This window comes from Macrotis lagotis, chromosome 6 (assembly GCF_037893015.1).
Source record: "Macrotis lagotis isolate mMagLag1 chromosome 6, bilby.v1.9.chrom.fasta, whole genome shotgun sequence".
In the NCBI taxonomy this organism is placed as follows: domain Eukaryota; kingdom Metazoa; phylum Chordata; class Mammalia; order Peramelemorphia; family Peramelidae; genus Macrotis; species Macrotis lagotis.
Window position 1 is genome coordinate 128397358 of NC_133663.1, and position 24739 is coordinate 128422096.

General features: G+C 35.2%; 1 protein-coding gene across 6 annotated transcripts in view; it reads left to right on the plus strand.

Annotated features, from left to right (window-relative positions):
• UCHL3 (ubiquitin C-terminal hydrolase L3) overlaps window positions 1–24739 on the plus strand; it is a 130086-nt gene that overhangs the window by 59643 nt on the left and 45704 nt on the right. For all 6 annotated transcript variants that reach the window (XM_074191821.1, XM_074191819.1, XM_074191818.1 and 3 more), the window contains exons 2-5: window positions 2250–2378; window positions 14181–14337; window positions 15277–15362; window positions 19037–19084. In XM_074191821.1, the coding sequence (XP_074047922.1) occupies window positions 2304–2378; window positions 14181–14337; window positions 15277–15362; window positions 19037–19084 (366 nt within the window). In that variant the 5' untranslated portion in view covers window positions 2250–2303. The remainder of the gene's footprint in view (window positions 1–2249; window positions 2379–14180; window positions 14338–15276; window positions 15363–19036; window positions 19085–24739) is intronic.

Sequence of the window (24739 nt, forward strand, 5' to 3'; positions counted from 1 at the left end):
TCTTTAGTTGCTACTCTGCTTTTTTTCTACTTGAACTGGAAAATAATAGAATCTGCTATAGTTCATTATTTTAACTTCATGTATATCTTTTTGTTTTGTGTTTCTTATGAACAAATTGAAAATCTTTTTTTTAATTTGGTGTGCAGCCATTGTCTATATTTAGTACTTCTATAATTGCATAATCATAAAACTTTTTTTATCAGGTTTTGCTAATCCTTCTAGAATTCGTTCCAACATTGAAAAGAACTCATTGCTGACTCCATCATCTGTATCTCATAGTTATTTGTTCATTTCAAAGTCTGGATATTTTGCTAATAAGGTTTGTTATTTGAGGCAAATCCTTTCACCTCTTTGGGCTTCATCTGTGAAGTCAAGGTACTTTCTAGTATTGATTGTGAAGAAAGCATTTTTTGACTTCAAATCATTATATAATTGTCACTTATTTTTGTTTTTATTCTCAAAATGTGACTTGCTTTTTTCCTTAATGCTTTGGAGTGCATTTAATTTGCTCCGACTTGGAAAGTTCTTTCTCCCCTTCTCCCCTTCCCTCCTTCCCCACCTCTCCATGTCAAATCCTTAACCTGACTCTTCAAGGTAGCCTTTGTTCTTCACTTTCTCTGTCTGCAGCTCTTAGAATTTTTTTTTTATTTCTTGGACCTGATAGGTACTTAATAAATGCTTGTTATACTTAAAAAAAAAAAAACCCAAACCAATCATTAAGTGCCTGTTTTGTTCAGAGTGATACATGGTAGTGAGGAGGAAGTAGTGGGAATTGAGAGAAGCTAGGATGGTAGATACACTGGGAGAAGGTTAGTATAGGAGATGGTGACCAAGAAGGAAGACTTGAGGATGATTCCAAAGTTTTGAAGATGGTTGATAGAAATAAGAAAGTCAGGAGGGAGTAGCTGATGTCTAGAGGAAGGTGTTTGGTTGTAGACACATTGAGTTTAGATTTAAATGTCAGCAAGTTCTGAAGTATTGGAAAGTCAGCTTGTTTTATATAAACTTAGAAGAGAAGCTTAGAAATAAATCTTGCTTCTTTTTTTTTTCTTTAAAGTTTTACTTAGGCCTTTTGTCTTTACATCACAGGCACATCTGGGTATATTCGCCTCTCTTGAACTCTCCTCATCCATTAGTTCTTCTTTGAAACAAAGAAAAAGACACTTACCAATCCACTGTCTAGTAGTTAGTTCCACCTCTCTTACAAAAAAAGGAGGAAGATGCATTACTTTTTTTTTTTTAGGTTTTTGCAAGGCAAATGGGGTTAAGTGGCTTGCCCAAGGCCACACAGCTAGGTAATTATTAAGTGTCTGAGACTGGATGTGAACCCAGGCACTCCTGACTCCAAGGCCTGTGCTTTATCCACTGCGCCACCTAGCCACCCCTTCATTACTTATTTCTTGATTGAAAATTGGTCATGATAATTATAATATTCAGTTTTGTTTTATTGTTCTTTTTGTTTACATTGCTGTAGTTATTTTATATAATTTTTCCCTGGTTCTGTTTATGCATCAGTTTTTATGTTCTTTGAATTCCTCTTGTTTCTTAAGGTACAATAATATGTCATATTCATATTATTGCAGTTTATCCATTACCCATTTGAGATAGAAACCCAAATGGTTTCTAGTTGTTGGCTACCTCAAAAAGTGTTATTGAATAAATATTTAGGTATTTATGGGAACTTTTCATCCATTGTGGAACAGATACCTAGTATGCTTATTCCTCATTTGACAGATAAGAAAACTGAGATCCAGAGTTCAGTGATTTGTCCTAGGTGAGCTAGCTGGTTCATATCAGAACTGAGTCTAGAACCTTTTTTTTTAACTCTTCCCAGTCTACTCTTATAATGTAAATAATTATGAAGATTTAGGTTTTTTAAAATCTGTTTATTTTGAGAAGGAAAAAAACCTAGCAGATTACTATCACAGTGACTTTCAGGCCAATTTACAAATTATTGATGCTAGGGAAAGAAGTTTGTCAATTAGGTTCCAAGTGTAATTTTAATGCATGGATTCAGAAAAACATGATGCAGAGCACAAGGTGAGTTGTTGATGATGGTAAAGATGGATTTTTATTTGTGTGTAGCTCATCTTAAAACATCTATATGCTACTGTTATTGATGCAGTAAAATAATGCCAGAAGCTGAACAGCTTTGTTTTTGTCATATATAAGCTCATTATCTCAAAATTTTAACTGCTTATTTGAAGATTTCCCTATTAACAACATAATTTATTTTTCTTTTTTACCAGTTTCTTAAACAATTAGGTCTGCATCCCAACTGGCAGTTTGTTGATGTGTATGGTATGGAACCTGAACTCCTTAGTATGGTGCCACGACCAGTTTGTGCGGTATTGCTTCTCTTTCCAATTACAGAAAAGGTAAATGTTTGTTAAGACAAAGGCATTGGTCATAACAAAATAACCTATTTATTGTGAAATTGAAAGTGCAGTTTGTTTTAATTGTATTTCATTTGCTTTCCTAAAATTAGCATTTAGCTTATCCTTCTGAGAGGCACATATTAAAATGAATAGAATGGGAACCTGAAATTAGGAAGACCTGGATTCAGATTCTTCCTCTGATACTTACTTGCTTTGTAACTATGGTCAAATTACTTACCTTTTGTGATAATCTGCAAAATGTGGATAAACCTTATAATAACTCATAGAATTAATTGGTATATTACATGAGAGGATGTATATAAAATTCTTTGTAAACTTAAAAATGTCAGCCATTGCAATTATTTGAACATCTTAAAAACTAGTTTAATTGATTAAGTTGGATTTTTTTGGTCCTGATATTCACATTTATTGTTCAGCATTTGGATCAGTGGACCTCTGAATTCCCTGGCATGGCGTTTCTTTGATGAGAAAACTACCTATGAAGGTAGTTAGCTTCTCTGCAACAGAAAGTTTTAGAGAGTTGCCCAGAGCCCTAAGAATTTGTTAACTTCTGGGTTATTTTCATCACATGTAAAATTGTAATCATACAAATATCAAATTTTTGATAAAGTTTTCCATTCTGTATTTCATCATGTGCGTGCTGATACCAGGAAACAATCCAAAACTGGAGAATCAGAAAAGTGTAGGGTCAAGGGGGTTGAGGACCAAGAAATGGCCTCTGATTTTGATTGAGAGATCAGTGGTGACTTCTGAAAGTGGTTTCATTTAGTGGGGGGGGGGGGTGGTAACCAGATTGCAAGCGATTGAAGCATTATGAAAATAAGAATTGACATAAGTCCTGGAAAGACTGGAAGGAAGTCTTAGAAAGGAAATAAGCTTTTCTCTAAATAGCAATGCAGAGAAATTCTGAAGTGGAGGATGTAGTATTTGAAGGAACTCACTTTAATGTTTTCACTCAAGTAGGAGATAAAGTGATCTGTAGAGAGTAAGGTAAAAGCAGATGGTCTGGATTCCAGAAGAGGAGAACTAATATAACTGTTAATTTGAGAAAAAGTTCGGGATGATTGTTTTAGGTGACATTTGACTTGATTTTCTGACTTTTTCCAGTGAAGTCCTGTTGAACCACTTAAGATCAGAGTAAGTAGGCTTCATCAGTCATTGTGACAGTGTGAGGGGAGAGTGTGCAGAGGAATGAAAATTTTAGAAAGACCACCCTGAAATATCTAATTATGGGGATCATATTGGTTAAGGAATGGAAGTGAAGTCAGAATTGGATTTTTGTAAAAGTAGATGGGGGAATCAAAGAACTGTTGTTCACAGTGAGGGTGAAAAATAAGACGGAGAAAAGTTATAGTCAGACAGGAGACTGTCACAAGTTCCAGACCTTGAAGGTAGAGTGGTTCTAAGACATATCAAGTTGTGGCTTTTATTTGTGGACAGAAATATAGTTGAGGAGATCAAGGAGGTGTGAAGTGTGTATTTTAGAGACCATCACACGTACATATAGTTTATTTCTTAAGTGCAGTCTCATCCTTAGCATTAAGAAAGTAAATTGTCCACATCTAAAGGAAAGCACAGTTCTTTATTTAAAGAACTAAAATGAAACTACAGTTTCTTCTTGTTGATTTTTAGAATTTGATAGATCACTGCTTTTGGTAAAAACAATTTTAAGGGCAGAAAAATGATCTGCCCCTCCTCAAGTTATCCATTCCTTCACAGAGAGTAACAATAGTAGAAGAAAAGAAATAGGAGTGTAGAAATGCACAAATTCACAGGAATCCAGGAAAGCTACTTGAAGTAAAATGCAAATATCTAGATATAAATGCACAAAGTACATGTAACAAGCAAGAAGAGCTAGAGTATATAAAGTGACCCAGGTGAACTATACGTATTCGTTGGTACTGAAAGAATTTATGAATACCACTGACAACTTAGTAACTGTCAATAATTTTTATTTTATTTTTTATTTTTGCAAGGCTGTGGGTTTAAGTGACTTGCCCAAGATCACAAAACTAGGTAATTATTAAGTGTTTGAACTCAGATCCTTCTGACTCTAGGGCCGGTGCTCTTCCCACTGCGTCACCTAGTTGCCCCTGTCAACAGTTTTTGAAAGAGGGTAGAGAATGGGACAAACACTGGAGAATTGGAGAGAAAGGCAAATGTTTTCCTGATGTTTAGGAAAGGAAAGAAAATGGAATCTCCAAACTGTAGGTCATTTAATTTTTATTCTGGTTCTTGGCAAAGTTTTAGACTATTTTAAAGCGATGGTTAGTGGACATGTGAAAAAGGAAGCAAGAAATCACAAGAAATCAGGTCATGCTAGACTAACCTTATTTCTTTTTTTGCTAGTGTACTTCTGGGAAATTCTTAGTAGATTTTACTGAAATTTTAGTGAAGTATTTGGTGGTCTTTTGCTCTTTTAAAAATATTTTGTTCTTTTTTAATATTTTAATATTAAAAGTAGTATCATTTTTCAATTATATACCTTCTTTGAACAATGTATATGTCTCATTTTGTACCAAGAGTTTGTCATCTATCATCCCAAGAATTGAGAGTTTCATTTCACAATAAGTCCTTTTGAATCCAGAATTGATCTTTCATTAAAGTTCTAATGTGTTACATTTTTTATTTTCCTTCATGTTATTGTGGTCATTGAATAAATTTTCTTTTTGTTCTGCTTATTTCATTCTGCATTAGTTCATAAAGTCTTCCTAAGTTCTTCATATTTGTTATTTCTTACAATACAAGACTATTCCAACATATTCATATTCATATTCCAACATATTCACTTTGTTTAGCTATTCCCCAACTGATACTTACCCACCATATTTCCAATTCTTACTGCAAAAGTTGGGCTACGGTTTTTTTTTTTTAATAGAATAGATTTTTTTCCCTTCTATTTTCAATCCTCTTGAGGGGCATCAGCAACTGAATGACTCCTAAGATAGTTCCAAATTGTTTTCCAGAACTCTGGTATTGTTAGTACATTAGTGAGTCTGCCATCTTTGCTAATATGAGGCTCATGAGATGAAATATTCATGGTTGTATTTTTGTTTCTTTTGTACTGATGACTTGGTGAATTTTGTAATATTATTAATAATTTGCATTTCTTTTTACATTTTTGTACAAAAGATGGAAAGATATGAACAAGACAGTGTTAGAGAGTTCTGATTAGAACAGATTGAATGGCAGTGATTTGATGTTGACTTGGAAGGATTCTCTAGTGGAATGTCCCTGTACTGCTTCATATTTTTATCAATTTCTTGGAAAAAGGCTTATAGATGATGTACTTACCAGGTGAGCTGAGCAGAGAGACCATAAGACAGAGAGGGATAGCTACCACATTGAATGCTAGAATCCTAGCCCAGAACATTGGGCCTAATAAGATGTAAAATATGCTCAGATGTATCTGTAACCTTATTTGTGAAGTTATTCTCTCTAGGGTTAGAGATCACAATCTATTTATGCCTGCTCATCTGCATAGCTCTTATCCATAATCTGCTGTAAATTCACCATAGAGCCTCCACCTTGTGATCCAGCAGTTTGTTACCTTCTCTTGACATCATAAGGATGTAAATAAATAAGAGCATATAGAAGCTTCTGGCTAACCTTTGCTCTTCCCAAGGTACCTGCATACCTTAATTTTCACTCAAATTTCTTTGATGACATTCTTTATTCTGAATTTTCAGAATTTCTTGGCTGTATTGTATTATGTTTGTGCTCATTCTATGCCTCTTCATTGCCCTTTGGTTAAGGCTCAATTTCAGGAAAAATGTTTTAGAAGATAGTTTTTTGTTTTAAAGAGAACATTGCAGTCATTAAGAAAGTCTTGCAATTTCCTGAAGACAGTCAATATCAGGTCATCTGCCAACAAGTTCCACCTAGGAGAGGTAAACAAAGGAGTTGGTGGAATTTGTTTTTATTATATGTCCAAGTATAAAAAGAAACATCATTTCTTGGACTATTTAGTCATCTAATAAATTCATATGCTAATATGTCTCAGAAGATTAAGAGGTAGAGAAAATCCTACTAGGAATTTGATATGACCTTCAAATTAAGTAAAGTATACATTGGTACTATGTGATTTTTAATGCAAAAATATGAATATTTTAGGTGAAGGTGACAAAAACATGTATTGGAAAATATGAATCAGGAAAAGGGCCAAAGCCTTAAAGATGATGCAGGTGGCTCATGCTAATAAATTGCTTAACATGGTAAATACAATCCAGAAAATGAAATTAATAGCCCAACATTCCCTTCTAAGTTGAACTCTTAATAGCCATTTAGATTTAATAAGTTATTTTCCAAATGCTGACTCTCCACCCTACATTAGGATGATTGGAACACTTAGAACTATTTGGAAATCTTTACCATTTACAATTTTTGTCCTTTGACTTGTTTAGTATTTTAAGTTAAGAAAATTCTTCAGTAAGAAATATTTTTCTTAGGTGTCATAAAATCATTTAAGATACTGAAGTAGGTATTCTACTGTTTTGGGCTAGAATTAACTTGGCATAGTTCTCTGGTAGTTTATGTCAAATATTGGAACAAAATGAGATTCCTATAGGGTGATTCAGCAGTTAACAAAAGATTTTCTTAGCCTTTGTAGGATAACTTCCCTGAGTGATCTTAATGGCCTGACCACAAGTCCTCAGATATCCATAGATATACACAGACAAACATGTGTGCTTGTGTGTGTGTGTGTGTGTGTGTGTGTGTGTGTGTGTGTGTGTGTGTTTGGTGAGGCCCAATTGGTGAGGCAATTGGGCTTAATTCATCTGACCATGGTCACACAAGTGTTAAGTATCTGAGACTGGATTTGAATTCAGGTTCTTCTGACTCAAGGACTGATGCTTTATCTATTGTACCAGTAAACTGCCTCAGAATTTGATTTTTTTTTTGCAAGGCAGTGGGGTTACAGTGACTTACCTAAGGTCACACAGTTAGGTAATTATTAAGTATCTGTGGCCAGATATGAATCAGGCTCGCCTAACTCCAGGACTGGTGCTGTATCCACTGTACTACCCAGCTTCCCCTTTTGATTATATTTTAGCAGATAGGAAATCATTCTTAACTGATAGATTTCTTCCTGGATCAACTTTCTACATATAGTAAGACCATCAACTTGTCAAAGCAAATATAAAAATGAGCATAATGCTAAGTGAAAGCAGAAGTAGTACTGAAATGTAAATTTGCATTTAAAAAAATGACTTTACAAATATAGAGGAAGGTTATGCATTGAGGATACCTTGAGTTATTGAGCCCCCAGTGATGTTTACTTGGCTCAGTTGTTTTCACCATTCAAGCATTGGAAAGCAATTGGAGCAGAATTCCTGGGACTGCTTTGAATTCAGGAAACCAGAAAGTGATGTCAGCAGCCTGTGCCTAGAGTCTTTTTAGCCACAAGACACGAGGAGCTTAATTTCATGGAGCAGAACATTGTTCTTACCAGAGCCCTCTTTATTGGAACTCAGAAATCTTGGTTTTAATCAAATAGACATTAATCTCCAAATAATCTTTACTCTACCATTCCTAATACAATTGTAGATGTATCTAATTGGCTTTTATTCCTGGTCAGTATATACATTGTTTCCATTCTAGTTTTAAGAGACTTTAATAGGGATCTTTTAAATTTTAGAGACTGAAAGCATTAAGATAATTTGCTTTATGTTTTCATCTAAAGAAAATCTGTCTCATTAATTATAGACAATTTACTGACTTAATGAGAGGTCATTGTGCCTGGAAAATAGCCTGTTAAATCTAAATGACTCTAAGAGTATAATTTTTTATTTTTATTTTTTATTTTTTTAGGTTTTTGCTAGGCAGTGGGGTTAAGTGGCTTGCCCAAGGCCACATGGCTAGGTAATTATTAAGTGTCAGAGGTCTGATTTGAACTCAGGAACTCCTGACTCCAGGGCTGGTGCTTTATTCACTGCGCCACCTAGCCGCCCCCAAGAGTATAATTTTGAAGAGAATCTGGCACTTTTTAACTGTTTAAAATTTTTAATTTTCTATAAACTCCTGTGAATTGTTTTCTTACATTTATTTTCAAAAGAACTTTACTGGTAATTTCTCTGAACATAAACAAGGAAGTAATTTAGTAGAAATACTTTTCATTTCCTTTGTGTTATGATTTTGAAAAATTCCAAAGGTAGATTCTGAAGTCAGTTTCGCCACTCAAATTATGTTGATTTTAGATTGGGATGATTGGGATGATGGTAAAATGCCCCCAAGGAAAGGGGGCTGGCTGAAAGATCAGTTTGTTTAGGTGAAAAACACCATTCTGACTCAGGGAGGTAAAGAAAGGCATTGGTTTTAATTCACAGGTTACTGCAAAGTTCACATATTATTACAGAAATTTACAAGTTGCTACATAAAGTTCATAGGTGACTGCATATAGTTCATAGGTTAAGCTTTCTGGAGAGGCAGCAAGATAGTGAGCTTCTTAGCAGAAGTTGATGCTTAAAAAAGGACTAAAGTGCTTAAGAGAAAAAAAGGGAGGAAAGAAGCTTATATCAACATAGATCCAGTTCCATGAAACTGAGGCAATATGTAGTTGCCACTACATGTGCAACTTAGAGCGAGCGAGAGAGAGAGAGAGAGAGAGAGAGAGAGAGAGAGACAGACAGGGGTGGGGTGGGGTGCCCAGAAAACGCCTCAAAAGATTACAGCATTTTTTCTGTGCCAATTGGAATACTTTGGAACTATTTTGGAAATCTTCATCATTTACAGATTTTGCCCTTTGATTTATATAATTCTTCAATTCTTCAATAAGAAATATTTTTCTTAGGTGTTTTAAAATCATTTAGGATATTGATTTGACATTCTACTGTTCTGGGCTAGGATTAACTTGGGCCAGTGTCATTTCTTAGGGAACAATATCTTCATATCATTTCTATACTATAATTGTTTAGCCATTCTTCAATAGATGGGCAACCCCTTAGTTTCCAGTTTGGGGCTACTATGAGAAGAGCAAGTATAAATATTTTTGCATGTGTAGTTTAGGTCCTTTTCCTTTCTTTGCTCTCTTTGGGTTATAGGCCTGTTTGAAATATCACTGGCCTTAAAGATTCAGCACAACTTGATGATTTTTGGGAGTAGAATTCCCAATTGGTTTCTGGAACAATTCACAGCTCCACCACCTGCCTATTTGCCTGTTTTCCTGTAGCCCCTCTACTCCCAACATTTGTCATTTTCCTTTTCTGTCATCTTTGCAAATTTGATTAGTATGAGGTAGAGCCTTGGAGTTGCTTTAATTCACAGTACTTAATGGTTTGAAGTAGTTTTTATATAGTTTCTATTGTTTAGATTTCTTCCTTTCAAAATTTCCTACTAAGGATATTGACTTAAAAAATACTTTATCAAAAACAGTCACATACATAAGTACATTTTTTATTTGTTTTTAAATTTATTTTTTATTCTCATTTTGTACAAATGTTTTTCTTTACATTAATAAGATATACTTGTTTACAAGTAAACAAAATACCCCTCCCCCATGAATATAGATAGACTTGCTTGGGCAAAAAAGTAAAGGGGGGGAGGAAAAAAATTAAAATTAAAAAAAATAATAGTAATAATTGTAGGTATGGCCAGGTGGTGCAATGGACGAAGCATCAGCCCGAGAGCCACCAGCACCCGAGTCCATATCTAGCCTCGTAAACCCAATAATCACCCAGCCATGTGACATGCAAGCCACCCGATCCCCACTGCCCTGCAAAAACCAAAAAGAAGGAAAAAAAAAAAGACCCAAAATAAAATAAAATAGTAATAATAGTAGGGGTGGCTGGGTGGCAGACAGAGCATTGGCCCTTGAGCCAGGAGCACCTGGGTCCGAATCTGGCCCCAGACACCCAATGATCACCCTGCTATGTGGCCCCAGGCAGGCCACCCAGCCCCACTTGCCCTGCACCCTCCCCCAAATAATAATAACAAAAAATGTGTTTCAGTCTTTGTTCGAACACCATCAACTCTATCGTGAGTGGATCACATTCTTTATGATAAGTCCATCACAAAAGTTACTTCCATAATTTTCCAACGTTGTCATTTCTGATCGCAACTCCCTCCTTTCTTATTTCTCCACTACCATGTACTATATTTTCTCTCTCCTTTCACTCTGACTCTGCTGTAGGGTCACTGAGTGGCGCAGCAGACAGATCCCTGGCCCTGGGGCCAAGAAGCCCTGAGCCCCCATAACACCCCTTAGGCTCAGAATCCACCTGGCCCTATGGTCCTGGGCAGGCCATCCAATCCCAGCCCCTTGCAAGAAGTAAAAAAGAAAATGTGTTATATCTGACCACTGTCCCCCCATGGTCCATCCTCTCCTCCTTTATTTACATCCCCACCCCTTCCCCCTGCTCCCCCCTCCTTCTTACTCTAGATGTCTATACCCCATTGAGTATATTTGCTGTTTCCTGTCCTAGCCATCTCTGATGAGAGCAAATGTTCCCTCATTACCCCTTGCCTCCCCCCTTCCATATCATTGCAATAACTCAATGTAATAAAAAAAAATCTTATTATGTGAAATAGCTTTGACTATTCCCTCTCTCCTTTTTCTTTCTCCCATTCCATTTCCCTTTTTTTCTTATTGACTCCATTTTTACTCCATATTTTATCTTGGAATTCAGCTTTCTCTTGTGCTTCAATTATAAAAGCTCCCTCTACCTGCTCTATTAACTGAGATGGTTCATATGAATATTATCAGTATCATTTTTCTATACATGCAGTTCATCCTCATTAAGTCCCTCATATTTCCCCCCTCTCCTCCAATCTCCATGCTTCACCTGAGTCCTGTATCTGAAGATCAAACCTTCTGTTCAGCTCTGGCCATTCCAAAAGGAACCTTTGAAATTTCCCTGGTTCATTGAAAGTCCATCTTTTTCCCTGGAAGAAGACATTCAGCCTTGCTGGGTAGTTCATTCTTGACTGCATTCTAAGCTCTTTTGCCTTCCGGTATATTGTATTCCAAGCCCTATGAGCTTCCAATGTAGCTGCTGCTAAGTCCTGTGTGATCCTGACTGCAGCTTCACGATATTTGAACTGTGTCCTTCTGGCTGCTTGTAATATTTTCTCTTTGACTGGGGAGTTCTGGAACTTGGCTATAATATTCCTGGGGGTTGGTTTTTTGGGATCTCTTTCTCAGGGGGATCAGTGGATTCTCTCCATTTCTATTTTGCCCTCTGCTTCTAGAACATCATGGCAATTTTCCTGTAGTAATTCTTTGAAAATGATGTCAAGGCTCTTTTCCTGATCATGACTTTCAGGTATTCCAATACTTTTCAAATTATCTTTCCTAAGTCTTTTTTCCATATCAGTTGTTTTTTCAATGAGATATTTCACATTTTCTTCTAATTTTTCATTTTTTTGGTTTTGAAGTATTGATTCCTGATTTCTGGTAAATTCATCAATCTCCCTGAATTCTATTCTTTGTCTGAAGCATTTGTTCTCCTCAGAGAGTTTTCTTATCTTTTTCCATCTGGCCAATTTTGCTTTTTAAAGCATTCTTCTCCTCAATAACTTTTTTGAACTGTTTTATCCATTTGACCTAAGCTGGTTTTTAGCATGCTATTTTCTTCAACATTTTTTTGGATTTCCTTGACTAATCTGCTGACTTCATTTTCATGTTTTTCCTGCATCTCTCTCCTTTCTTTTCCCAGTTTTTCTTCTAACTCCCTCATTTGATTTTCAAAGTCTTTTTTGAACTCTATCATAGCCTGAGCCCAATTTCTGTTTTTCTTGGAGTCTTTAGATGCAGGAGCTTGTGCTTCCTCATCTTCAGACTGAGTGTTTTGATCCTTCTTGGGCTCATTTGCAAAATATCTCTCAATGGTCTTCCTCTTGTTTCTTTGTTCATTTTCCCAGCCTAAGCCTGTTTTTTGGGGGTGCTTCCTGAGCTTTTGGGACACTGCCACAAGGGTCTCAGTGTGTGAGGCTCTGTCCTCCCTCTTGGTATGTGAATGACCATAAGCGCCCCCCTCTGCCATGGGGCCGAGGTGGGGGGGGGCCCTGCTGTTCTATGGGGGGGGGCCTAGACTGTGATCAGGATCTGAATGTGGTCAGAGCCCCAGAGTCCTGTTCCAGGGGCAGAGGACAGAGCTCTGCAGTCTCTCTCTCTCTTCACTCCCCTCCCTCAGCTCAATGGGCTCATGCCCTGGGGGCTCCTGCTTACCAGCTACCTGCTTCTGTTTCCGGTTCTAGGCTTCGGAAAGACCAGGCTGCTAGCTGTGTGCCCTGAGGGCTGGGCTCCATGTGCTTGCTCTGGCAGAGGTCCCCCGCTGGTCCCCCACTCCGTGCAGGTGCTCCCTGGGGTGCAGCCCAGGAGACTCCCCCTGCTGCTGTGGGCCGCGGCTCCCAGCACCCTGGGGCTGCCTCCGGGAGGCTGAAGTTCTTTGGCTCTAGCGGGCCACCCCTCTAGCGGGCCACCCCTCTAGCGGGCCACCCCTCTTCCGGGCCGCCCCTCCAACCCTGGGGAGCAGAGCCTTTCTGCTCTTTTCCAGGTTACCTTGAGTAGGAGAACTGCCTCGCTGGGTCCCTTTGTGGGTTCTGTCTCTCGAAAGTTTAGAGTCCTTAGTTTATGAGTTTTTATCAGAGAGCTCCTAAGACTCGATCCCTTCTTGTCGCCATCTCCTGCTGGACCCTCCATAAGTACATTTTTAATTATAAAATCAACATTTAAATTTTTTCTAGGTGATGTATATATATATAATGTATGTATATATATACATACATATATATATCCAGTAATATTCAGTTATATGTATACACCCATATATATTTTCAAGGAATTTCAACTTTAGTTCACCTAATGTTTCTTTTGAAACATTTTTGGGAGAAAGATATGATGTAGTCATATCTTGATTAAATTAGGTGATCTCCCAACATTAGGTACTTTCTCATACCTAGCTAGGTGGCACAGTGATATATCACTGGAATCAGGAAGGCCTAAATTCAAGTCTGATCTTAGACACTTAATGGCCATGTTATCTGACAAGTCATTCATATTCTTCTGCTTCTTCCTCCTCAGCTGTAAAATGGGGTTAAGAAAATAAGCCCCTGTCTCTCATGGTTATTAAGAGGATCCAGTGAAATAGTTTTTGTAAACCATTTACTTACACAATGTCTCATGTATTATGTACTTAATAGAGGCTTGTCCGTCCCCCCCCCCTTTTTCCCTCTGTCTCATTTGCTGAAGTAGCAGTTGAATGGACAAAACAAGTTATAATATAGGATAAATTTAACATCAGCATTTCAAATGTTCTGTATTTTAGATTGGTTTATATTCTGTCAGTGGTACTCAGCAGCTGAGGGGCACCTGAGCCAATTGGTAATGACATCATTTCACTCCCTACCTTATGTACCTCACTTTCCCTCTTCTCCTACTTTCTTTGTTTTCCTATTCTTTCCTTGACTAACTTTTCCCCTTGTCACTTGCTAGTAACATATTAGACCATTACTTATTTATTATTGGTAACTAGCAATAAAGAGATTCCTGAACTTTGCTCCATAGATTGACCTATATATCATTTTCAGATTAATCCTATGAAGGGTAATTTTTAACTTTAAAAGTTTGTGTGAATTTTTGAGTCTTTAAAAAAACTAGTAAAGTTTCTTTAGAATCATTGACATTTTGAGTGTAATAAAATATTTCATCTTAATTTTGTTTGAAAAAATTATTAATCTGTCATATAAATGATATGAATTTTTGCATTTAATACATGAATGTAATATTATTTTCTACCTACAGAATATTGACCTTTTTCCTTTTTTTTTTAAAAACCAAAATAGTATGAAGTATTCAGAATAGAAGAGGAAGAAAAAATAAAATCACAAGGACAAGACGTCACAGAATCAGTATATTTCATGAAGCAAACCATCAGTAATGCCTGTGGAACAATTGGGCTGATCCACGCCATTGCTAACAACAAAGACAAAATGAATTTTGGTAAATAATTTCTCACTCCTGATATTTTTTCCTTTGTAGTTTTAAATTGATTGTTTTGGACAGTAGGTGGTGCTCTAATTCTTTCTTACTCTATTTTAGGTATTTGTTCTGTCACATTTTAGCAAAAGGGAAGTCAGGGCTTGAACAGAAATTTATTTTTGCATCCTAATGTTTTAAGATAGGCATGTTCTTCCAAAAAAAAAAATATCATCAAGAGGGAAGGATGGAAATCTGCATTCATTAAGCATTTGCTATGTACCAGCACTGTTCTAACTTATATCTAAAAGGTGATATATCTTATTTATCCTAAAATTCCATTTTCTTTTCAACCATGTGACCTCTATAATTTAAAAATGTATAATATATATTCATATACTTATTTGAATAAATATAAATATTTAAACATAAATAAAATATATTAATATAGTGCTATATTTTAAAACTTGTTAATTTTTGACTTTAAAAAGTAAATCATACTACTTTTAAGAAACTTATTGTTCTTGATAATCAATGGTAAAAATGCTCAGGTCTGAATTTTTACATTTTGTTTATATTTTAGAAAAGGAGGTTATACTTATTGCCTGATTTACTTAAGGGAAGAATTTAGGGCAGGAAGAGGATTTTATGTTATAGCATCATCAAATCTAAAAGTTTGAAAGTGATCATTCAACCCAACCTCCTGTCCAAGGAGTGAATCCTTATGCTAATGTGCTTGATTTGAACATCTCTAATATTAGTGGGGTTTTTTTTACCTTAATGCGGCATCTAATTTACTTTCAAACAGTTCTAATTGATAGGAAATTCTTCTTTGTATTTATCTCAAAATCTACTTCTCTGTCCTCTGGAGCCCAGGAAAAAATACAGTCCTTATATCATCATGCAACTCTTTACACTTTATCTGTTAAATAAATTTCTCATTGTCATTTTTGATATTTTTAGAATCTGGATCAACATTGAAAAAGTTCTTGGAAGAATCTCTAAGTATGAGTCCCGAAGAAAGAGCCAGATACCTAGAAAAATATGAAGTCAGTACCTTTTTTATCATTATTTTTCATATACAGGTGAACTGTTCCAGAAGGACAACATGTATAAATGTTTTCTAACTATATTCAAGAGGTATTACTCTACCTACCAATGGCCATGTGTAATACACCTTTCCTCTCTTCCCCTGGCCACTGTCAGGTACTGCTCCAAGCCAAGGCCTCGGGCAACAGCATTGTTGGTGGTGGTATTGATGGAGGGAAAGGTAAACCTCATAGTTCTTTATTATTTGCTCCTTACCACTGCTACTGGCACTTTCAGTCCTAGCATTGGTCACCTCAGCAGTATTCCTATTCTTACCCTATTTTATCACACTTCATCTAGACACTTTATACCTCTTTGATAATCTTAGCCCTACATACAGCCCCACTTTAGCTTCTGTGACAGTGCTTAAGAGAACATGAATCACATTGTCCTCTAAAATGTGGTTAAATCTTGTATAAATGCCCATAATTATTATTTAGATATAGCTTTGTTTGGTGGAATATAAATGAAAGATGTCCACAGAAAGCATTTTTTTCCCCTGTTTCTCCTTTGTGGATTCTCAGTAGGTCAAGAAGGAAAGGTGGTAGCAACACTAGTTGGAAGCAACAAGTGGTAGCAGTGCAAAATAATACAGGTGGAATAGTCCCTGTGCCTCTCAAAAAAGAAGGTTTTAAAAGAGCATCAGAAATTCAAGCATGGTTTGATAGCAGTTCATTTGAAAAAGACCTGTTTGTTTTAGTGCATTACAAGCTCAACATGAATCAAAGAGTAATTTGGCAGCCTCAATAGTAAATGTAATCTTAGCCTTCATCAAGATAGGTAGTTTAGGGACAGCTAGATGGTGCAGTGGATAGAGCACTGGCCCTGGAGTCAGGAGGGCCTGAGTTCATATCTGGCCTCAGATACTTAATAATTACCTAGCTGTATGGCCTTGGGCAAACCACTTAACCCCACTACTTTGCAAACACAAACAAACAAACAAACAAATATATATATATATATATATATATATATATAAATATATATACATATATATATATATATATTTTTTTTTTTTTTTAAAGGAAAGTAGAGGCAAGTTGATATCAAGACCTATTCTTGAGGGTTTAACTCCATCTTCCCACAACTTTGATTTGAAGTCCTTCTTCTTAAACCTGACTCCACTTTTCCCCCTTCCTTACATCCTGAGATCCTTTTTCTAGCCTCTCACCTTTCTTCAACCACACTAGTTTCCTTGCCCCAGTGAGTGCCCTGCTGTTGCCCTGGGAGCTACCTCAGTAGCTGGCCCTGGAAGAGTCTCTGTGCTCATTGCTCAGCAGGCAGGGGGGCAAAGAAAGTAGAGGGATTCTGCAGACCTGTGTCAAAGTGCATTGTCTTGTGTGTGAAGGGTAGGCAGTGCTCTATATCATGGAAAAACTTATTAATAGCTGGTTCTATTCCATCTAGCATCATAAAATTTACATTTAAAAAAAACAAGTTTTCTTTTCTCTATTCAAAACTATTGCTGGGAAGTAAAAGCACCTTATTCTGTAAGTTTTAATATATGCTTATTTTCTTCTTCCCTTCTCCTCTTTACCATTTTCTTTCATAAACAAATATATGCCTGGTAGCACCCTCTATGTTCAGTAGCATTTCAGACCTGGCCAGCAGAAGAGGGTAGGAACACATACTTTAAAATCGGGTGTTAGACCACATTCTAATTAGTATATATGCTCATTACTATTCTTAGGCTTGTCCTATTTTTTTGTTTGAATAAATGGGTTACATAATTCTGCTTTTCAGTATTTCAGCAACTTATGTAACTGTAGAACTTAAAATTGAATCTTTGAAAATAAAACTGATAAATTTAAATTTTTTTTATTTATGATACTTGAATTTTCTTATTTACTATATTATATTAAATATGTGTGCCTTCTAAAAAGTAATATTTATTAACACAGATTATAAGTTCCTTAAGTATGGAGATCTAGTTCTGTGACTTTCCTACCTGCCATAGCATCCATAGTAGACACTCTGTAATGTGTTGATTTGATCATGTTACTTCTGAATGCCAGCACACTTACAATTTTTTTTAATTCTGAAAAGCTGCAAATAGCATGCCAAGAATTTTTTATTTTTTCAGTAATTCAAATGAACATGGTAATTCCAACTTTTTCCTGTTTGTCTGGGTCCCCTTTAAAAATGATTTTCTTTTTGTGTTTATTTTTTAAGTGATTCGTTGATGTTCTTTTCTAGCATTTTTTCTTTTATAGGATTTGCATGAATTATTATATTGATATTTAAACTAAATTCAATTATATAATTTCTTTTAGTCATCTGTATCAAAACATGCATCTTGCAAGTTTTTTTTTTGTCCTCTTCTTTCTAATAGAAAGGAGTGACAGTGATCAAATTGTTGCATGGGGTGGGCTATATTTAATGGTGGGTTATGCATGAAGAGATCTTTTTAGAGTTTTCATAGGTTCTAGAGCAGGATGAGACCTAAGAGATCATTTAGTTTGTGCCACTTGTTTTACAGGTAAGAAAGCAGAGACCCTAAAGAGGTTAAATTGCCTTACCCAAGATCATGAAGATAGTAAGTTACAGAGCCAGGATTAGAATTGGAATTCTTTGCCTCCAAATTTAGTGTCCTTTTCTTTTAACTCCGTTTAAATTGTGTACCATCAGAGAAATAAATATTGATTAACCTCACCCTTATGAATTGATTGATAGCATTGCATTTCTCAATAAAATATCCTGACCTGTGTAGGAGGATAGTTTATCTTTAAATTCAAACAGACGAGGTGAGTCTTTTTGGCATTAGCCCCTCTCTTATGTTTCATTGAGTAGTGCCTTAAATAAGCATCACCAGCTCTGCTATATATAGTCTGTCAAAATAAAATTAATTCCTTGATGAAGTAGTTTTATTAATTAACTGAAATAAGTATATTTACTTATGTTTAAATGTTAATTAAATTTTATAATTTTCTGATTTCCACAGAATAAGACTGAGCTTTTTTTGTGGGTCTAGGATGACTTAGGGTAGCTAAGGTACTTTTATGACCGGCTAGCCTTTTAGGTTTTTGGAAAGGACCTCAAAGCACTAACTCTGAAGTGTCCACTAGAACATACCCAGCAAGTTTATTTATCCTGCCTCTGCCTTAAGGACATTGAGTAATTACTCAAATTATTTTCTTATTTTATCAGTTTGGGCTTCAGCTTTTTCACCTGTGAAAGAAGGTTGAATATGGCACAGTGGAAAGATTTCAAATCCCATTCTTGTTACTTACTACTTGTGTTCTTGGAAGTTGCTTTATCTCTGAGCATCAATTTCTTCATCTGTAAAATGAAGGGGTTTTGACTCTTTGACCTCTGTGTCTCTCTCAGTTCTAAGGCTCTTTTCATTTCTTTATCCACTGAGTACAACCTAAGGCAGTGCATTTTATTTTTTGGATAGTTGGAATTATTAGCAGGTTTTGCTTATATTGAACTAAAATCTGCCTCCCTCCAACTTTTACCCATTAATCCTAGTTCTCCATTCTGGGACCAAGTAGAATTAAGTTTATTTCCTGTTATTTCATTCCTACTTTGATTATTATTGTTGATTAGTCTTACAACCTTAACATTGTCTTATATTCATATATAAAATTGAATGTGGTAATTGTTCCATGAATGCCATGTGTTCTCATTTCAGGCTATTCGAGTTACCCATGAATCGAGTGCCCATGAAGGTCAAACAGAGGTATTTTTTTTATTTTCTATTTTATTTCCTTATTTTTGTCTTAATTTAACTTGTGAACTTAATTATCTATTTCTGTCAATGACAGAAATTGCCTTTTTTCTAATTTTACACATTAATATAACCAATCATTGACTAGGCTATCATTTGTTTTAATAGTTGATTTGTTATGTCAAATATAGCTGTGGAATATCACAAGGATCTTAGAACATTTAGAGTTGTTCATAAAGCATTCCAGGTGCATGTTTCTCCAAGTAGCAACATCTCATACCTCACGTTTTGTCTAGTTGTTTATACTAATCAAGATGATTACCATGCTGTGGTAAGGATGTCCAGGTGGCATATGACTTTCTTCTCTGTATATCAAAGGTGATTCCAGATAGATGATACCCTTGTAGGACTTTCTGGTAGTAATATCTGTCTTTTGCATAAACTTGCCATGATCCTTCAGCTGGACACAAAAGAGCTATTGTTAGAGACAGATGTGGTTGTTAACCAAAAAGCTCGATGATGATTATTATTAAATCTGCTTTCAAACCTTGGGCAATGTGACTATAATGTACCACTTTTTTTCCTAGTTAAGTAGTTTCTGAGGCCTCTAGTTAAAAAATATGTTCTCTAGAATGAATAATATCTAGCTAATGAAATTTATTGACTGAAATATAGGTATACAAGTTTTTACTAGTTAGGACTCAAATAGTTCTTTCCCTTGAATAGAGATACATCATTGAATATTCATGCTAGACATTCATATTTTTTACTGAACATTTTTCCTAGTTATGTCTCATAGATATATCCCCTGAATATATATGTGTGTGTGTGTGTGTGTGTGTGTGTGTGTGTGTGTGTGTGTGTATCTACACATATACACACCATATGCATTCGGAGCTGGAAAGGGACCTTAGAGGTCACCTAGTCTAAGCTTCGTATTTTACAGATGAGGAAACCGAAGTCCAGGGAGTTTAAATGACTTGTCTAAGGTTACTTATAAGTCACTTAAATTCTCTAGACCTTAGATAGTTAGTGGCAGAATTGAAATTTAAACTAGTCTTTTAATTCTAAATTTCTGTTCCTTCCATATTACATCTCTTTGGAGTTAAACTTTTGGGGGTTTGCTTCCAAAAAGAGAGGTCTATTGCTCTTGGCATATGAGTTTGTTTTTTTCCCCCAGTGTTGGGCTTCTCACTAATTAAATAGTTTTATTACATAAGAAAATGTCACCTATATTGCCTTATGTAATTTTAAAGAGTTTGTTGCACTTTTGTTTTTCTCCAATAATACACTAGTAGTAATATAGATAATTATCAAAGAAATAAAAAATGTCACTGCAAAATTATTATTGTTTCTAGTTTGAAGTGTTAAATATGCTTTCACAGATATATAATTCAACAAATATTCACTACCTCTATTATGTGTCTGGCACTAATGCCTAGACCCTTTGAGCACAAAAAAAAAGAAGTTTAAGATCTAACCTTTGAAGCCCTTAAGAAAGAGAAATTTGGGGACTGGGGGAGGGAGTTGAGAATGAAAATGAATAAGTCATGTGTTGACAAAATATTGTTTATAATGACATATGACAGTATAATTAAGTGTCCAAATGAGTAACACTGATGAGTATGATAACATTTTAGCAATAGGAAAAATTGCCATAGATTTAAAATAGGAAGAGACCTTGTGCTGGAACTGGAAGGATCAATAGAGTTTGCTAGGCAGGGGTCCGAGGAGGGGAGAGTATTCTAGGAAGAGTATGGCAGATAGCAGGAGCTATCTCGGATATTCAGCCATACTGTCATCTTTGTATTCTAAAGGAGATGTATATGTGCTTGTGTACATGTATATGTGTTTGTGTACATGTTTATGTGGGTTTGTATAGTTTTTTTGAGAAATAATATGATTTAGCTTGAATTTTGTAGTTAAGATTAGTCATAGATTATATGAAATATATTGTGGTGTGTTGGAAACAGCCTTGGACTCAGCCAAGAGAATGGAGTTGAGTTTGACTCTTACCTCAGATAATTAATAGTTATGCAATTCTGAACAAGTCATTTGACTTTTCTGAGCCTCAGTTTCCTCCACTGTAAATGGGAATAATCAGACCTTTTTTTTCATAGGGTTCTTAGTATTAAATAAGATGATATTGCAAACCTTAAAGCACAAATACTGTTATAAACTGAGAATTCAGTTCAACTCAATACACATCAGTTAGGCAATTTATAAGACATTGGAGACAAAAAGGTGAAAATAGTCCTTTTCAAGCAGCAGACTATGTACTACAAAGGTTATGACATACATAGCTATATATATATATATAAAATAGAAAATATAACATGATTGAGGTTGAAATAGATCTAGACAAATTGTTTTATGAATAGTTGAGGCGGGAGAGAATGCCTACAGTTAGGAAGAATGAATAATAGTAAGTATTAAGACTACTTCTTGATGGTGATCTGAGGAGGCTATTGATATTTGATCTGAGGAGGATAGTTGTATATGAGACAGTAGGAATACTTGAAACATGTGAATGGAAATTGTATTTTGGTTCCTAGATAGAAAAAAAATCACTCTGAATAGAATGAAAGAGTAAGCTTGCTTGGAACATAACCAACATAAATTATATTGACTTTCCCATAATTTCAAATTATATGACCTCAGAATTGGAATTACTATGCATAACATATGAAATCTCAAATCACTTTATAAATCACTTTTTTTAGGTTTTTGTTTTTTTTTTTTTTTAGTTTTTGCAAGGTAATGGGGTTAAGTGGATTGCCCAAGGCCACACAGTTTAGGTAATTATTAAGTGTTTGATGCCGCATTTGAACTCAGGTACTCCTGACGCCAGGGCCGTGCTCTGTCTACTGCACTACCTAGCTGCCCCTATGATCACTTTTCCAATGTCTAATTTCTATTTTTTGCTTTAATATTTTTCTTAATTAGCAAGCTCTCATTCTCTCTCTTTCTTCTGTTTCTCATTAAAACAAATATATAGAACTTCCCCATAACTAAAAAAGTACTTTCTTAACTCATATGCATATTCAAACAAAGCAGATTCCTTACTGATCAAGTTCAAGAACATATGATTTATTCTGTTTTTTAAGTATATATCACCTATTTGTTAGGAGGTGAGTAGTATATTTCATCTTTATTCCTTTGGAATTATGATTTGTTTGTTATCAGGACTCTTGAATTATAATCCTCTCTCCTAAAATACTAGTTCCTTCTCACAATTTGGTATTAATGAGACCTCTCTAAAGAATAGTCAACTTTTATACTAAATTTTTTTTGGGATTTTTTTGCTTTTACACCTCAGTAATTTCAGGGTGGCCTTGCTATAAAGTCAAGTTAACAAGTCAGCAAGCATTTATTAAGAACTTAATTTGTGCCAGACATTGTGCTAAACACTATAGCATGTCATAATTATGTTTTAGTAAAGATACTTTTATGACTAGGAGGTTAATATCCACTACAAACTTTCATGAATGAGGATCCTATCTCACATTTAGTAGATTATTATATAATGTGGAAATTACTTTATCATAGAGAATATGAATATTATAAATGTGCTTTTCTTTATGACATATAGAAATTTGATTGGAAGATAGATATGCTTTTTCTTTAAAAACTTTATGTTTTTGTTATCCTTGAGACCTTCTGTAACACATTTTAAAACTTCATAAATATGGGTCTAAGTTTGAATGTTGTTGGCCTTAATTCTACCACTTTGGCTATAGGCTGAAAACTTCCTCTTTATACATACTTTATTGGAATATTTTGTTTTTTAATTTTTGGCAAAATAAAACTGGAAGGGGAAGCCAAGTGACAGTAAAAATAAGGAAATTTAACTTTTATCAGTGTCTACAGAAAAGCCTAATGCCACTTTTTCCTTTGACACTTGATGTATTTGTAAACTTAGACATGTGAATAAACCTTCCAGTGATGCAGATTGCCACCCATCCATGTTTGACCATCCTGTGTATCTTTTTGCAAACCTGGAACAAAAGGTCCATTCAACATGTTTGGGTACTTTAGCATATTTTATATTGCCTGATTATCAGTGAACTTATGCAGGTTGTCCACTGAGTATTAGAAACCACATAATATTAGTAAAAGAACAGTGACTTTAAAAGTCCTAAAATCTGAGTTTTTTAATTACTGCCCAGGTGACCATGGGCAAAAAAAATTTAACCTCTCTGTGCCACAGTTTCCTCATCTGTAAAATAAGGGAAATTAGATTCTCTTAGGCATACATCTCTGATAGGCATACATCTCTGATAATACCCTTTGTGCCACTTCTGTGCAATCCTTCATTGAGAATCTGTATAGTTAATGATCTCTTTACCCTCTACATTGCCTTTTCAGTAATCCTAAACTAGTATTTCCCAATTTGCAACCATATAGCTTCAGTGGACCTTGACTTTCATTTCTGAGAGAAACTTTTGTTCATTAACAGAAATATCAAATGTCTTAAAGGCAGTCTAATATGCATTTTTCTTCTGATTCAATTCTAGGACCATACATTGTCCATTAGATTAGATCCTATTCTGCTTTTTTTATTATTTGCTGTTAAAAAGTATCCAATTTGGTAGAACAATATAATACTATAAAGGCTTTCCTTTGGTCAGGTATCTCTCAGAAATATATATCAGAATCAAACAAGATCATTTGAAAGATAAAACAACAGAGATAACTTTTTCTGATTGTTATATCAAATGAGTCTTAAAAGAGGGAGTACTTTGCTTGATAAAGATATTTGTCACTGGAGTTCAGAATGAAGAAAGATTCCTTCTATATGTTAAGGTCTTAAAGATTCTCTTGTTCACAGATAACATTGTGCTGATTTCATCAACACTGCAATACTGCAGGAACTCCAAAGTGAGAAGTATAATCAATAAAGAGAGTTTGGCCCAACTAATCACACAGGAAAATACTAATGAATGATGAATTTGTATTAATGCTTCATCCTGATATGCAGTTGGTTGGTGACTCATAGAGTTAGTCTATTTGTACACATAACTTGGACATATTGTGTTAAGGCAATCTTAGCATTGTTTTAGTATTGATAAAAGTTTAGTGTGTCCCCCATCATGGAGGCTAGTTTTCCTGCACTGGAGTGTTATGTTTGATTCTGGTTTCCTTGACATTATAAAGATTAAAAAATATTTATTAGAAATAATGGGTGTCAAATTTTTGAAGGGAGATTGTCAAAATCAAAGTTATCAAGAACAATTTAGGATGACAAGAAAACGTAAAATAATGTCTTGAGAAATAGTTAAGGATACTCGTAATGTTTATTCCAGAAAAGACAGTGAAGTGGAAAGAATGCTGGATTTTTTTTTATAAAAAAGGGTTATTAATTAATCAATGAATAAACATTTGTTTAGCTTCTACTATTTATCAATCACCCTGCTAAGTGCTAGATGGAAATCTTTGCTCTATTATTTATTATGTTATGGCTTTACCTCTTGAGGCCTTAGCTTTCTTATCAAATGGTGAGCCAGTTAGAAGAGATTAACTGTGAGGTCCTTTGTAGAATTGAATCTATGGTCTTATGAAGGCTTGGGGGGCAGGGAGGATGAAGGAGAGGGATTGGGGTTTTGGGAGAAAGATATACACACACACACACACACACACACTGTCAAAGAGATATACTGTCAAGGA